At 42.7% G+C, this 14696-nt stretch overlaps 1 protein-coding gene across 3 annotated transcripts in view; it reads left to right on the top strand.

Moving 5' to 3' along the window:
- LOC129063334 (cytochrome c oxidase assembly factor 1 homolog) overlaps positions 1 to 14696 on the top strand; it is a 56317-nt gene that overhangs the window by 35127 nt on the left and 6494 nt on the right. For all 3 annotated transcript variants that reach the window (XM_054564345.1, XM_054564346.1, XM_054564347.1), the window contains exon 2: positions 13037 to 13129. In XM_054564345.1, coding sequence (XP_054420320.1) covers positions 13045 to 13129 — 85 coding nt within the window. In that variant the 5' untranslated portion in view covers positions 13037 to 13044. The remainder of the gene's footprint in view (positions 1 to 13036; positions 13130 to 14696) is intronic.

Raw genomic sequence — 14696 nt, forward strand, 5'->3', positions numbered from 1 at the left:
AGTTTTCTGCATACAGATCTTTTGTGTCTTTGGTTAAATTTATCCCTAGGTACTTTATCTTTTTTCGTGCTATATCGAATGGCATATTTTTTCTGATTTCTTCTTTTTCTGTTGCATTGCTGGTGTACAGAAATGCCTTTGATTTCTGAATGTAGACTTTGTATCCTGCTGTTTTGCCAAATTCACTCATTAGGTTGAGGAGTTTTTTGGTAGAGTCTACAGGGTTCTCTATGTACACTATCATGTCATCTGCAAACAATGATAGTTTTACTTCCTCCTTTCCTATTTGGATGCCTTTTATCTCTTTCTCTTGTCTGACCGCTGTGGCTAGGACTTCCAATACGATGTTGAAAAGAAGCGGCGAGAGCGGACATCCTTGTCGTGTTCCCGATCTTAGTGGGAAAGCTTTCAGTTTTTGCCCGTTCAGTATGATATTGGCTGTAGGTTTTTCATATATGGCCTTTATTACGTTGAGGAATGCCCCATTTATTCCCATTGTGCTGAGGGTTTTGATCATAAATGGGTGCTGTACCTTGTCAAATGCTTTTTCTGCATCTACCGAGATGATCATGTGGTTTTTGTCTTTTCTTTGATTTATGTAATGTATCACGTTTACTGATTTGCGTATATTGAACCATCCCTGCATCCCTGGGATGAATCCCACGTGATCGTGATGGATAATCTTTTGAATGTATTGCTGGATGCGGTTTGCCAATACTTTCTTGAGGATTTTAGCATCTATGTTCATCAGCGAAATTGGCCTGTAGTTTTCTTTCTTGGTAGGGTCTTTATCTGGTTTTGGGATCAGGGTGATGCTGGCCTCATAAAATGGGTTCTGGAGTCTTCCCTGCTCTTGGATTTTTTGGAATAGTCTGAGAAGGGCAGGGGTTAGCTCTTCCTTAAATGTTTTGTAAAATTCTCCTGGGAAACCGTCTGGCCCTGGGCTTTAGTGTGCTGGGAGTTTCTTGAGGACTGCTTCAATATCCCCAGCTGTTATCGGCCTGTTCAAGCTTTCTGTTTCTTCCGCCTTCAGTGTTGGAAGATTATACTTTTCTAAAAATTCGTCCATTTCATCAAGATTTTCTAATTTCTTGGCATATAATTGTTCATAATAGTTTCTGATGATACTTTGTATTTCTGTGGTATCAGTTGTTATTTCTCCTCTTTCATTTCTGATATTATTAATTTGGGTCCTCCCTTTTTTTCTTGATGAGTCTACTTAAAGGCTTGTCAACTTTATTAATCTTTTCAAAGAACCAGCTTCTGGATTGGTTGATCCTCTGAATTGTTCTTTTTGTCTCTATGTCATTCAGTTCTGCTCTAATCTTGACTATTTCCTTCCTTCTACTTGCTCTGGGGTTTATTTGTTGTTGTTTCTCCAGTTCTTGAAGTTGTAGTGTTAGGTCTTTTATTTGAAATGTTTCTATCTTTATAAGGTAAGCCTGTATTGCTATGAACTTCCCTCTCAGGACAGCCTTTGCTGTGTCCCATAGGTTTTGGACAGTTGTCTGTTCATTTTCATTTGTTTCCAGACATTTTTTTATTTCTTCTCTTATCTCATTATTGACCGATTCATTGTTTAAGAGTGTACTGTTCAGTCCCCATGAGTTTGCAAGTTTTTGAAGTTTCTCTTTGAGGTTGATTTCGAATTTCAAGGCCTTGTGGTCTGAGAAAAAGTTTGGTATTATTTCAATTTTCCTGAATTTACTGAGGCTTGCTTTGTGTCCTAGCATGTGGTCTATCTTTGAATAACTGCCATGAGCATTTGAAAAGAATGTGTATTTTTCTTCTTTGGGATGTAAGGTTCTATATATGTCAGTTAAGTCTCTTTGATTCAGTGTGTCATTCAGCGCCACGATATGTTTATTAATGTTTTGTTTGGAAGATCTGTCCATTTTTGACAGATCCCCTACTATCAGTGTGTTGCTGTCTATATCTTTTTTGAAGTCATCCAACAATTTCCTTATAAACTTTGGGGCTCCTATATTGGGAGCATATAAGTTTACAATGTTGATGTCTTCTTGATAGATTCTTCCTTTCAGTATGATAAAGTGCCCCTCTGGGTCTCTCTTTATGGCCTTTGCTTTGAAATCTACTTTGTCTGATACAAGTATGGCAACGCCAGCCTTTTTCTCATGTCCATTTGCTTGGTATATTATTTTCCATCCCTTTACTTTCAATCTGTGTAGGTCTTTTGCTCTGAGGTGGGTCTCTTGTAGGCAGCATATGTGTGGGTCATGTTTTCTTATCCATTCAGCTACCCTGTGTCTTTTGATTGGGGCATTTAGTCCATTCACATTGAGAGATATTACTGATAGAAACTTACTCATCTTTTCTCTTTGTACTTGTGTTCCTCTCTGTCTCATTCTTTTCCTTCATCTGCTGAAACGAGTCCCCTTAGCATATCTTGGAGTGCTGGTGTGGTAGAGATGTATTCTTTTAGAGTTCTTTTGTCTGGGAAACTCCGTATTTCTCCTTCTATTTTAATGGAGAGCCTAGCTGGGTAGAGCAGCCTTGGCTGTAGGCCCTTGCTGCTCATGGCTTGGAATATTTGTTGCCATTCCCTTCTGGCTTGCAGTGTTTCTGTTGAGAAGTCAGCTCCTAGGCGTATCGGGACCCCCGTCTATGTTACTTTCTCCTTCTCCCTTGCTGCCTTGAGGATTCTCTCTTTGTCTTTGACATTTGCCATTTTAATGATGATGCATCTTGGAGTGGACCTTCTTGAGTCCCTCTTGAGTCGGGTCCTCTGTGCTTCTTGGATCCATGAGAGCCTTTCTCTCTTCAAATTAGGGAAATTTTCCATCATTACTTTTTCAAGGAGGTTCTCTATCCCTTGCTCCTCTTCTCCTTCTGGTATCCCTATTATACAGATATTATTGCGCTTCAGGTTGTCCTGCATTTCCCTAAATGCCTCTTCATTCTTTTTGAGTCGTTTTTCCATTTCTTGTTCTTTCTGGGAGCTTTTTTCTACCTTGTCCTCCATCTCACTGATTCGATCCTCGGCTTCATCCGGCCTGCTTTGGATTCCTTCTACTGTGTTCTTCAATTCAGAAATGGAATTCTTCATATTTTCTTGTGTCTTCTTGATAGTTTCTATGTCCTTTTCCAGGTTGATATAGTTTGCTGTAAGATCCTGATAGTTTCTCTGCAGTTTCGCATGGCTATCTTTGAGCTGGCTGAGTCATTGAGCTTCCTTAGAACCATTGTTTTGAATAAGTATCTGATAGTTCCCTTGCCTCTACTTCATTTAGCTCTCTCTGCGGAGGGTCCCCTCTTCCACTCATTTGGGGGGAACTTCTTTTTCTTCCCATTTTTGTGAGAGTCTGTTAAGGATTTACTTATTTATTTATTTCTGCTTATGCTTCAATTGGGTTGTCTAGATTTCCTTTGTGGATCAAACTTCTATTTTAGTAGGTGGGTCTTTTTATTTATTTATTTATTTATTTATTTATTTATTTTTCCCTTTACTTTTCTTTCTGGGCCTGCCTGCCTCTGATGATGTCAGTTGTTGACCCTGTATGACCTTGGGTTGTTTGTTTGAGCCTTCCAGGAGTCTACTGTCTGTGTCTGACTCCTGCTTTGGGCAGCTCTGTGACCGCTTCGGTCAGGGATGGACTATTTCTTTGGATCGCTCTGCACTCTCATGCTGGCTCCTTGATCGTTCTCCCAGCGGGGCAGGATCCCCCGCCTGCCTGGGCTCGCATGTGCTTGCCCCAGACCAGGGGGCTTATTCGCGACTTCGGGTACTTATCTGGCCCCCCTGGCCAGCGGGCCCCCCGCCCTGGTTAGTTTAGGGTCTTCTATTTTGTGTTTTCCCCGCTTTTGGCTCTTTGGGTGTGTTGCTTGCACCCAAATGGAGACTGCAGAAATGGGAGGAAGTCAGCTCCAGGACTCTCCGGTTAATCCTGTCTCTGGTCTCTCCTCCAGGGACTCTGGGCAGCTCTATGACCCCTTTGGCCGGGGATCTTTTAATTCTGTGAGCCGCTCCGCAATTGCGGGCCGCGCGGGTCAATTTACACCTGTCCTCGCCACTCTGCGCACTCCCTCGCACGCCATTTCGGTGCCAATCTATAGGAGGCCTTGCCAGCCCGTGCGAGCCCTCACCAGCCGGGCGAGTCCATACACACACTCGCCAACCCTCGCCGGTCACTCGGTGCAAGTGTGCGCACCTGCATTGGGTGGTTTTTTGGTGTCTATGTGTGCTTTTCAGCTTTTGGCTCTTTGGGTGTGTGGCCTCTTCCCACACAATGGAGGGGATGGAAAGTAGAAGGAGTCGGGACTCCCAGGTTCCTCCTCTGGTTCTTTCCCCAACGCCTCCATTTCCAGTCTCTCCTCAGGGGTCTCTGGGCAGTTCTGTGACCCATTCGGCCAAGGATCCACCACCTGTGCGGACTGCGTTTCAATCGCGGGCAGTCTGGTTTATGTGTGCCCCGCTTCTCCCTCTTTGGGGTCGCGCCTTTCCAGCCCACAATGGAGACTATGGAACGGGGAGGGAGTCGGGACTCCCCGCATCCTCCTCCCGTTCTTTCCCCAATGCCTCCGTCTCCAGTCTCTCCTCAAGGCTCTCCCAGCCAGTCTGCAGTCAGCCCCGCCGGCCGCTGTCTCAGTTCTCTTCAGAAAGTTTTCCTCATGAGTCTTTTCCCAGGTACGAGCCCACCCTGCTGCCGCCTCTACCCAGAGATCAAGGAGGGTGGCTGCCACTGCAACTTTTGCGTTTGCCCTTTAAATGTCTGTTTGCATCCCCATCCACCTGTCTCTGGCAGAGAGCGCCCCTAAGCTTTTCGGGGTTGCGTTTTGTCTGTATTTTCTTGGTTTTAGCAGCTGTGGTTTAGAGGTCCCTGTTTATGATTCAGACCCCATTCTTCTCAGGGAGAATGCTAACTGGCTGTTTCAATGTCCCTCTGGTGCTAGTGCCCGTGGGCACCCAGCCCACCCTCTCGAGCCTCCACCGCACTTCTCACCCTTTGGGATGTGTGAGAGTCAAATCCACTGTCCGCCACTCCAAGGCTCCTCTCCCACTCTCGTTCCATTGTTTTCCAGGTGGTTACTCCACTATTTAGTCCCAAATCCAGTTTCGTCTTGGGGGGAGAAGGTCAGCGTGACTCCCATTCACTCCTTCGCCATCTTTTTTTCTAAGTATATTTTTTATCCCTTTGTTTTGTCTTGACCCCTAAATTGTAACTTGAAGCTATATTGATTACAGCTACTTCCCACAGTAGTGGTGATTTTCCTCAAATGGCACATGTCAACTTTTGGAATAGCTTTCAGACAGCACGTACCATCTATATGAAAAGCTGATTGTTATGAAATTCATGGTCTGTAACATGGGTTTTGTCACTCAGTGGAGAAACCATGGCCTCTGGGGTCAGATAGATGCAGTGTAATAGCTCTGCTGTGGCATGACCCATGAGCAAGTTTCACAACCTTTTTAGAGGCTTTTTTCCTATCTCAAAAAAGACAAAAATAATATCTGGCCTTTCATAATTATTATAAGAAATGTTATTAGTGCATATAAAATATCCTGCATTGTGCCTGGCCCAAATAGTCTCTCAAATATGGGACAAGCCAGGCCAGCCATATGTCACCCAGAGAAAATGAAGCAAGTGGGTATAATATGTCTGGAGTGAGTCTGCCTAGCAAAGCCCAGAGTTAGAAAAGAACCACAGTGTATTAATATATTAAGAAGCCTGCTTGGAAAGTCATATGGCACTTGGGTTCATGAACAGGATTGTGATCTTCCTCCTTCTTCAACTGCCTCTAAGCCCACTTCCAGCATATTAAGATGAACCATGGGTTTTACAATTTGGGTGTGGTAGTGAAGAGAAAAAAATCACTTTAGTTGACTCAGCTTGTAAGACATAGCTAAATACCAGAAATAACACAATGCGAGGAAACAATTCCACTTGTAAATCAAGGACTTCTATCTGTAGTTTGGTCTATCTTTCCTAGCTAGGTTTAAGGATGATTGTCTTGCTGTAAGGGTCTCCTGAGCTCAACTCTTATTAAACACAGGGATTTTATATCAGGTACTGGCAAATCTCTATTTGAGGCTCTAGCCGTCTGACCTGGCCTGCTAGGGTGGTCTGTTTCTAGTCCAGTGTCAGAATCCCCGGGAAGACATTTGTTACATATATTGACACAGACTCTAAATCTTTCAAGATATGGTGGATTTAAGTGATGTGTGGGGCATAGATAGAGGAATAGCTGTTTTTGCTCTGTATCTTTCCAGGAACCCCTAAGGGATCACCGGACCAATCTTTGAAACTCAGGCCATGCGCTGACTTTCTGTGTTTTGTTCTTGTAGCAGTAGTTTCTAAGCTGGTTTCTAAGCTTGGCTGCATATTAGGATCACCTGAGGAGGCTAAAAATCAAAAATGCCTAGGTCCCACCTGCCTAGATTCTATTTTAATAAGTCTGGGTTATGGCCTGGACATTTGTTTTTTGTGGGGAGTTTTTTGGTTTTGTTTTGTTTTTAAGCTTCTCAGGTGATTCTGATGTGTGGGCCTGGTTGACATTGCACCACTCTGCCTGGTCAGATTCTGCCTGTGGGGCAGACCCTCCGACTGCTTCTATTCAAACCCCTAGTGAGTCTACCTGCAATTCCTTCGTCTGGTCAGGAGCTCCAGGGGAGACACATAGGAGGAGCCTCCACCTTGTGCCTGCTCGTGCAGTTCAGCTGGCATCCCTTTGACAGATAGCACATTGGCTCTAGAAAGGAAAATTTAGTACTTTAAAATAAATTTGTAAACTATTGGCCTTTGGGGGCCTATGTCACTCTTTGTGTGTAAAAACAGAGCCATTTTTCAAAATGGATTGCAATCCCATCCTCTTGGTTAGCTGTACATCAAAAATCTTCCTTTAATTGACTGTGTAGTAGACTAATTAAATATGGGTTTCTTGTAGATTTTCACATCAAATTTTAAACTTTTCAATTCTTATCAAAAACTTACTTCTAAAATGTATCCTTCCTGGAGGAGCCTAAAATCTATCTCTAGTTCTCTACTGTGCCTTTTTGAAATATTTTCTTCATGAGATTCAGGGGCTACCGAGGACTCTTCAGGACAGCTGATGGGGCAGATAAAGTGAAGCTAGTTATTAAAAGGCAGGGGCAGAGCCTCTTTTTTTTGCCCCCTTGTCCTAAACCCATGATTACTCTTGACACATGGAGCAATTCCCTGGAGACCAGGTGGATCATGACTGCCTCATCTCTCCATTGAATCAAGATAGCCCATCAGAGCTTCCCACTGTCTCCATTGTTTTGGCTACTTGTAAAATTCTGTTTATTGCTTTTTGTGGACTGAGGTGGGACAGCGCTCTGGATCTGAGGTTCCCTGTTTGGGTGCCAGCTGAAGTGGAAGGCGGACTCTGTCCTGTAGAGTACACTACAGATCATGGATGGGGAAATAAAATAAGTCGTCCCAGACACTTTTCTTTTGGTCTGTCAGGGGATGAAATGGCAGTTCCCTCTAGTGGAAAATGCCCCGAGCCCTTCTCTTGAAGTGCCTTTTTTTGAGAACCATATGCGCAGGGGTATACAGCATGGATGTAAAGCTCATCAATCAATGTCAAAGGGCTATGTTTATAGAAAACAAATAGAGATCATAGATAACAATTGAAGGAACACAAGAGATTTGCCTAAGGTCAGGGTGGCGCCCACTCAGCCCTGAAACCTGGGAAACTGATCACGTTCTATGTTCAACCCCAGATATCAGTTATCATTAACTTAAGGGCATTCTTAGCAAAGTAAGTTTTATAGGATTTAATGCATTCCTTTTCCAGTCCTAATTGTCCCTGGGAACTGCCTGATCCAATTTAGGGCTGTACCTACTTTTAGTATTGTTTCAAGCATGAGCCAGGCAGGCAGGGCAGAGCTGCCAAGAGATGAGAAGACTTCTTTCAGACAGAATGAGGACTCCGGCCATAGAAAAGCCGAGGGGTTAGGGTCTTTTTTCCCCTTCTCTGTGTCCCCCACCCAAGTCCTTCCCTCATGGCCCCTGCAGCTGTGCCTGTCTTAGGTTGCTCCTGCCATCAAGGAGTCTTACCCATCATTGACTAACCAGCCATTCTCTGGGGCCAAGTAGGGTGATGTGAGGGTGCAGCCTCTGCCTCGGGCACAGGTTTTGTCTTCTCAGTGGCCTATTTTCCCAAGGCCTCCTTGATTTGCTCCAGCCTTGGGGCCTTCTCACCTGTCGGCGAGGCTACAGTCCCTGAAACCAGGCAGGATAGTTCCCAACAGTGGACTATGATTGTGGCTTTCATTATAGGATGTTACAAAAAGTCATTTGAAAGCTGTGAACTTAAATATACTGGGGATTTTGTTTGCAACACTGGGCACTTCAGAGAATCCTTTTCTAAGCAAGAATGAAAGAGATCTTTCTCAGGGTTGGTGTATTGTTAGGAAATGCCATACTCCTTCTAAGCTGCTGATTTGCATTACCCCATGGAGACTGTGGACCTAGTAGTTGTTCAGTCTTCCCTTTCTGATGAGCAGATATCAAACTCAGTGTCAAGTCTGTGGCCACCTTGAAGAAATGTCTAGTGTGTGACAGTGCTTAATTTTGTGTACTCACTTTACCCCAACTGTATTTCTCTTCTTAAAAGTATTTTCCATTTGTCTTCATTTCCTTATCAATTTTTTTCTTGTCTAATGCATGTATCCTTATTAGCCCTGTCATCCTTTTTGGTGTAAGCTGGTCTACAAACTAGCAAATAAATTAGAATGATCCTAAATATTTTAAGAGACTGTCATTTTTGATCCACTCTTACTACAAAGGTCTTAGGTCTTACCTTTGCTAATACATCACAAAAGTCTTCTAGCTGGTCTTTTTGTGTTGTTTCTCTTCCTGTCTGAATCTATTCACCTGCAGGGTAAAGTCCAGCAGGGTAGACAGCCTTTTATAGCAGTGACAGCCTCCATTTTCAGACCCATTTCCTGTGGTTCCCCACCAGCCCTCCATAGTGCTACAGCTCTTTTTTCTGCCACTCTGGTTTTGCTTGCTATTTCTACTGATGTGAAACCCTTCTCCCACTCCTTCACCTTTCTCTGCTCAGAACCAGTTTCCTTTGCTGATCCCCTCCAGGCAGGGCTGACCACTTCCTGTGTGTTGCTTCCTTTTCTGGTATACAACTCTAGTCACACTACATAGGTGTAAATTAGAAAAAGGTGCCCACCCCTTCTTCAAGACATTTATCAGAACTTCCAGCTATTGGAAAACCATCTTAATAAACACATGGTGGGGCAAAAGTAGGTTTATGGTTGTTCATATGGAAAATAATATAATAATAAAGAATAAACTGTTTCTCGCATACTTTTGCCCCACTCTGCATGTGAACCTAAGTTGTTTACCATGTCTGTGGCACCATGTTAGGGTTGTATCATGCCCAAATGCACATTTGTACTAACTGGCCCTATCTGTGTTGTAATTATTGTGAATTATCTGTATTCCTCTCAGCACTGTTTGACCAGAGAAGGCCCTCAAAAACCAAAGCAAAAGAAAGAATGAAGTTTATTCAAATATATGCCATAATCTTGTCTGGAAAAATAGCAGGAAGGGCATACCTGACAAAGCCTTTTGCAATGAATTATTGTAATTCAGGGATGCATAATTTTTTTTGACATGGCAGTATTTCTGAAATCAGTGGATATCTTAAAGTCAGTTTATCATGGTGATTGAGAGCACACACCCTGGAGATAGACTGCCTAGATCTGAATCCCAGTTCTACCACTTACATGCTTATTTGTATGATTTGAGGTATATTACTTAACCTCTCTGTGCCTCAGTTTACTCCTCTGTAAAATAGATGTGATAACAGTAGTTCTTACTTCATGGGATATTGTGAGAATTAAATGAAATGTTGTATGTACAGTGCTTAGAATAATACCAGGTACCTAATAGTAAGAGATACAAAGATTTGCTATTGTCATTAATATTAAGGGTTATATATACGTTTATTTCATTTTAACCCTGAAAAGCTGTTTTTAATCCATGATGTACAGCTTATATTGTTAGCATCTTGTTTCAGTGGGCTTGCTGACTGCGTCTGTGATTGTACGCACTGCAGTCACATACCTGCTACCACTGTGGTACACCCTCCCTTGCCCACACCAGTTTTCTGGTTGCGGCAACAAAAGATACATAGTACACAGACAGCAGACCAGCAAGCTTTACTTTTTCTTCCTTATATGGCCGAAGAGAAAGAGGGAAAACTAGAGCCCTTTATGGTCAAGGCTTGTTTTAGAAGTTAAACTTCTTTTTTGTTCTGAAGCTTGGGTTGGTAATAAATCTTGGCTCTATAAAACTGGACACCAGAGAGAATTGGGTTTGAAAAAGTGTAAAATTATCTAATTACAGGACAGATTTCCTTTGATGACTTTTAAGAAGCTGGCAAAAGGTAATGAATGTTCCTGGCCAGGTTCTCTATTAGATCCCTTCAGGGTACCTCAAGTTTAGCATTAGATGAAAGTGGCTGCCTGAATAGCTCTGGGTTTCTCCTGAATGTTTCTCCATTAGTTTTCACTTGTGGCTGTTTCACATGAAAGATGGGATAGCTGTTCTCTGTGTTGTTTTAAGACATTTCTCACCTCATGCCTCCTGCTAGCTTTAGAAACTAGAGTCTTGTGAGAAGCTCTGCAGAGCTCTTGCTCATTGCCCCTCCCTGTTGAGGGCTCTTTCAAATTAAGCAAGATCTGACTAATGCATTCTTTGGAGATGCTCTGACCATTTTTATTATTAGACTAAATGACTTTTCCCAGAGTATGTTACTTTAATTGACTTTATACTCAACTTGGATAAATATTCTTGCATACTATAGAACACCAGCTGAAACTCTTACAGCAGATGTAGTACATTTATTTGTGGTTTCATCTACCTTTTCTTAGTTGAATAAAACAGTATAGTAAATGAATAATATAAAGATGAGCTAAAACTTCACCCTGCCTAATTTTATAGGTTCATCAAAATTCTTTATGCACTTGAACCTGGATTCAAGTTTATTTCTGTATAAAACTAGTCAATTTTAGCACTGTTAAAGGGTGTGTTTAATTATTAGTTCCCAGAACAAATGTCCACCTAAGGAGCTTTTTCCAACAGGCCTTATGGATTCATTTACCTTCATGTTCCAGAAATAATAGGTAGGCAGTTGCTATTACTCTCCATATTCTAGACCGCAGAGAAGCAGGTGCTTAAAAGGTGTTTACCTTGATTCACAGATTCAGCCAGTGAAGGAACTAGCATTAGGTCACATCAAAGGCTTTGCTTTCTAAAGAAGCTGATAAAATCTAAGGTTAAATGTTCAGGACATAAACACTTAGAGTATTTACCCAAACTTGGAATTTCCATGTCAGCTTAAATTTTTTTTTTTTAAGAAATGTCAGAAAAGATAAAGGAATTTTTCTCATTTAGGGTAAAGATATCCTGAAAGAATCTGACTCACAGATGTAGTTTGTTAGTTTTGTTTTTAATTGGTTGTCAAATTTTAGAATTTAGGCAATTTTACATAAATGTCTTTTGGAAAAATTAAAGTACTCATCCAGACTTGGCCCACATGTCTGCTCTCATTTATGTGACTTTTCAAGCCTTGTGGGCTTTTGAATTGTGACCCTTGATATAAGCCAATATCCTACTCTGCTTTATGGTTGGGTATTTTACAGCTTTCCAGAAAGATTCAGATCCAGGTTTGAGCCTAGTTAAATAGTCTCCAAGAAGGAGGATAATTGGCCACATCAAGGCCTGCTAGCCCTGCCTGGGCCTTTAGGGAACAGGAGTTATGTGTGGTGGGTATGATACCTGAATTTTCTAAGCTGGCTCCTCTCTATCTGTTCATTCAGCCTGAAAGTCATAACCAGTTTCCTCACCCTGTTAGGTATGATACATAGGTAACCAAGCCAGAGGAGAGGAGGGAGACATGTCTCACCTGCTAACCCAGTAGTCCTGAGCCTTGTGTTTCAGACAAGAAACACTGTAATAGGACAGGAGGAGGGGAGCCCTTGAAATTCTGTATGTATTATTTCCACCATCTGGTAAAGGAAGCCTTTGAAACTGTGTATTCATCCCCCGGGGCTAAGAAGAGGGTCCACAGTGCCCAAAGCTGAAGGCCATAAAACAACTTCAGTTAATTGCCTGCCTCTGTCTGTTTTAAGAGGGGGTCCCTAGTGCTTTCAGAAAGAACCCATAAATAATTTTGGATAACTACTTAAATTTTAATTAACCACCTACTATCATGTACCTGTTTTATAGCAAGATGACTAAATGTGAAAAAGATAAGAATTCTGGGCTAACCCTCCACACATACCTACGTTTAGGTGGACATGTCCCCCCAAGTGAAGCTGGCACTACCTTTTACCCAGCAATCAATAGGTAACTCCCTAACCCCATCCCAGTAACTGTATAAGTCCTCAGGACAAAGGACCCAATACCTTGCTGCCCTTGCTTTTGCCTATGCCCTTCTCCACCTCAGCAAGGCCTATTCTCTTCCTTGAGGACATACTACTCATAAACCCTGCTAACATGCTAACTGGTGTGCTGATCTGTAATTCTTTACTGTGTCAGCAAGAAGAACCGAGTTCTTCCCACAATAGTCCCAGGGAACGAACACTTCCAGATATAAAAGAAAGCAGCCAGTGACCACTTGGGCCCATTTGAAAGCTCACAAGATGAGCCACTGCTGTAAAAGGATAAGCTTCCTGGTTACCAGCTGGTATGACACAAAGTAGTTGTGCTTCTAGGGAAATGCAGGACTTGGCACACAGGTTGGGTTCTCCCCCTCAGGACAGCAGGGCTGAATGTTTCTCTGTGCTCAGCCGTCACCCCTACAAGCCTGGGTCCTGGATTTGGGCCACCCTCAAAAGGACATTTTTGTTTTGGCTCCAGAACCAGCCCTGGCATTCTGAAAGGAATCAAAGGAGGAAGGATGGCCTCTTTGCCTTGCTGGCTTCCTCCATGCTTTTCTTACCCTTTGGGGCCCAGTCCAGGCAAAGGCCCCTCACACAAACCTGAATCTAACAATAAATTGACATCTTTTGTTTTTAAATCTCTAGGAAGCAGGATGCCAGTGCCTCTGGGAAAACTGGTCCTTTTTACCAGTGTGATGACTAGTGGGGGATGTGCCCTTGTATATTACCTTGTGCAAAGTAAGTACCCGGCAAACTGCCTGATGCATGGCCTCCTCTTACCTCTCTTATCCTTGCTCTTCCATCATAGGAAATCCTTCAGATGCTTTCTGCAGATAAGAAAGTAGGAGAGGGCTATTTTTAGAAATCAGTACATCATTCCATTCCCTGTGGCCTCCTCCTTATCCTATAAATACCAGTTTTCTTAGGAGCCTCAAGTGCAAATAAAAGGACCCAGATTTTAAAAAGTAGGATAGGCATTCACTCCAGTGCACACACAGGAGATCCAAGATTTCTGAGATAATATAAAAAACAGAAAGAAGGGGTAATACCAGATGTTTCACAGGTAGGGAAAACTGGCTGTATTTCTCAAGTGTTCTCATCCTTTTTGCCCTGCTGTTCTTTAATGTTGATTTAGTGAGGGAGGGGACCTTGAGCAAGGCATGTCTCCAGTGAGAATAGAAAATAAAAGCTGAGTCCAGGATGGGAAAATCTTGACAGATGTGGCTTCCAGCCCCACTGCATCCAAATTTGAATTTGTAGAGACAAGCCGTAGTTATTGTGAGCAACCAGAACATTTAAGGACATTTAGTTGCTACTAGCTGTGAAGCAGCGGCAGTTTTTTTTCAGAATGACTTTCTTTGAAGTTTAATGCCCTCCCAGCTTGGCTCTCTACCCTGTTTCTACCGCATTTTCACTTCCCACTGGAATGTTAGAATCACCAACAGTCAGCTAAAGAGAGCAGTGTCCTCTCCAACCATTTTTTCGGACCTTTTAGTTGACCCAGAGGCCCTTGAGTTTGGAGATGGGCCAAGAAGAGCATTCACAGCATTAATTCAGACTGGAATAGCTCAACATCCTCTCCCTTCTGCCAAAGGAGTAGAAGCAAACATGACAGGAATAGATGCATTTTACAGGTTGGGGGATTCATAGCCTTTTACTCTTCAGAAGCTGGAGTCAGCTGATAGACAACCCAGCTGGTCGAATCTCAGCTCCAGCTTTTGACTAGTGTGGCTTATGGAAGAGTCCATCATCTTTCTGGGCCTCAGTTATCTGTGTGATGAGAGATGATATTAGTGCTTATGCATACACCTGTGAAAATAAATCTCACAACCTGTGAGATAGTGAGAATAATAAGATGCATGAAATATTGAGAATAAGATCTAGGCATGGAAATCCTCAAGAAAGTTTAACTGTCTGGACCCAACATCTGCTACTTCTTTTCCTGTCATGGCTGGCACATTGTTTATTCCCACAGTAAAAACAGAAAAGTCAGCATTTGTGTTGCCTGTCACCACCAGAACCAATAGAGACAGTGATAGTATGGGCTCTTTATTCCATTAGCCAGCAATCTGAGAAGACGGTGGGTTATGTACCCTAAAAGACAGTCTTACATTTCAAGTCAAACTTTTTTATAAGGAGATGAAAGTATAGGTAAGGACTTTGGGATTGAGGGAAAAGGTTAATCAAATAAGAACTGCAGTCTGGCAAACTGCCTAGCTTCAGTTGACTAGTGGTTCTTTATCTATGTCCTGAACTGTGGGATATCTCTCCCTGGAGCACAATCGCTGATATTACTTGATGGCCT

This window comes from Pteronotus mesoamericanus, unplaced genomic scaffold (genome assembly GCF_021234165.1).
Source record: "Pteronotus mesoamericanus isolate MK-2021 breed Mesoamerican mustached bat unplaced genomic scaffold, CSHL_Meso_final scaffold_85, whole genome shotgun sequence".
Classification (NCBI taxonomy): domain Eukaryota; kingdom Metazoa; phylum Chordata; class Mammalia; order Chiroptera; family Mormoopidae; genus Pteronotus; species Pteronotus mesoamericanus.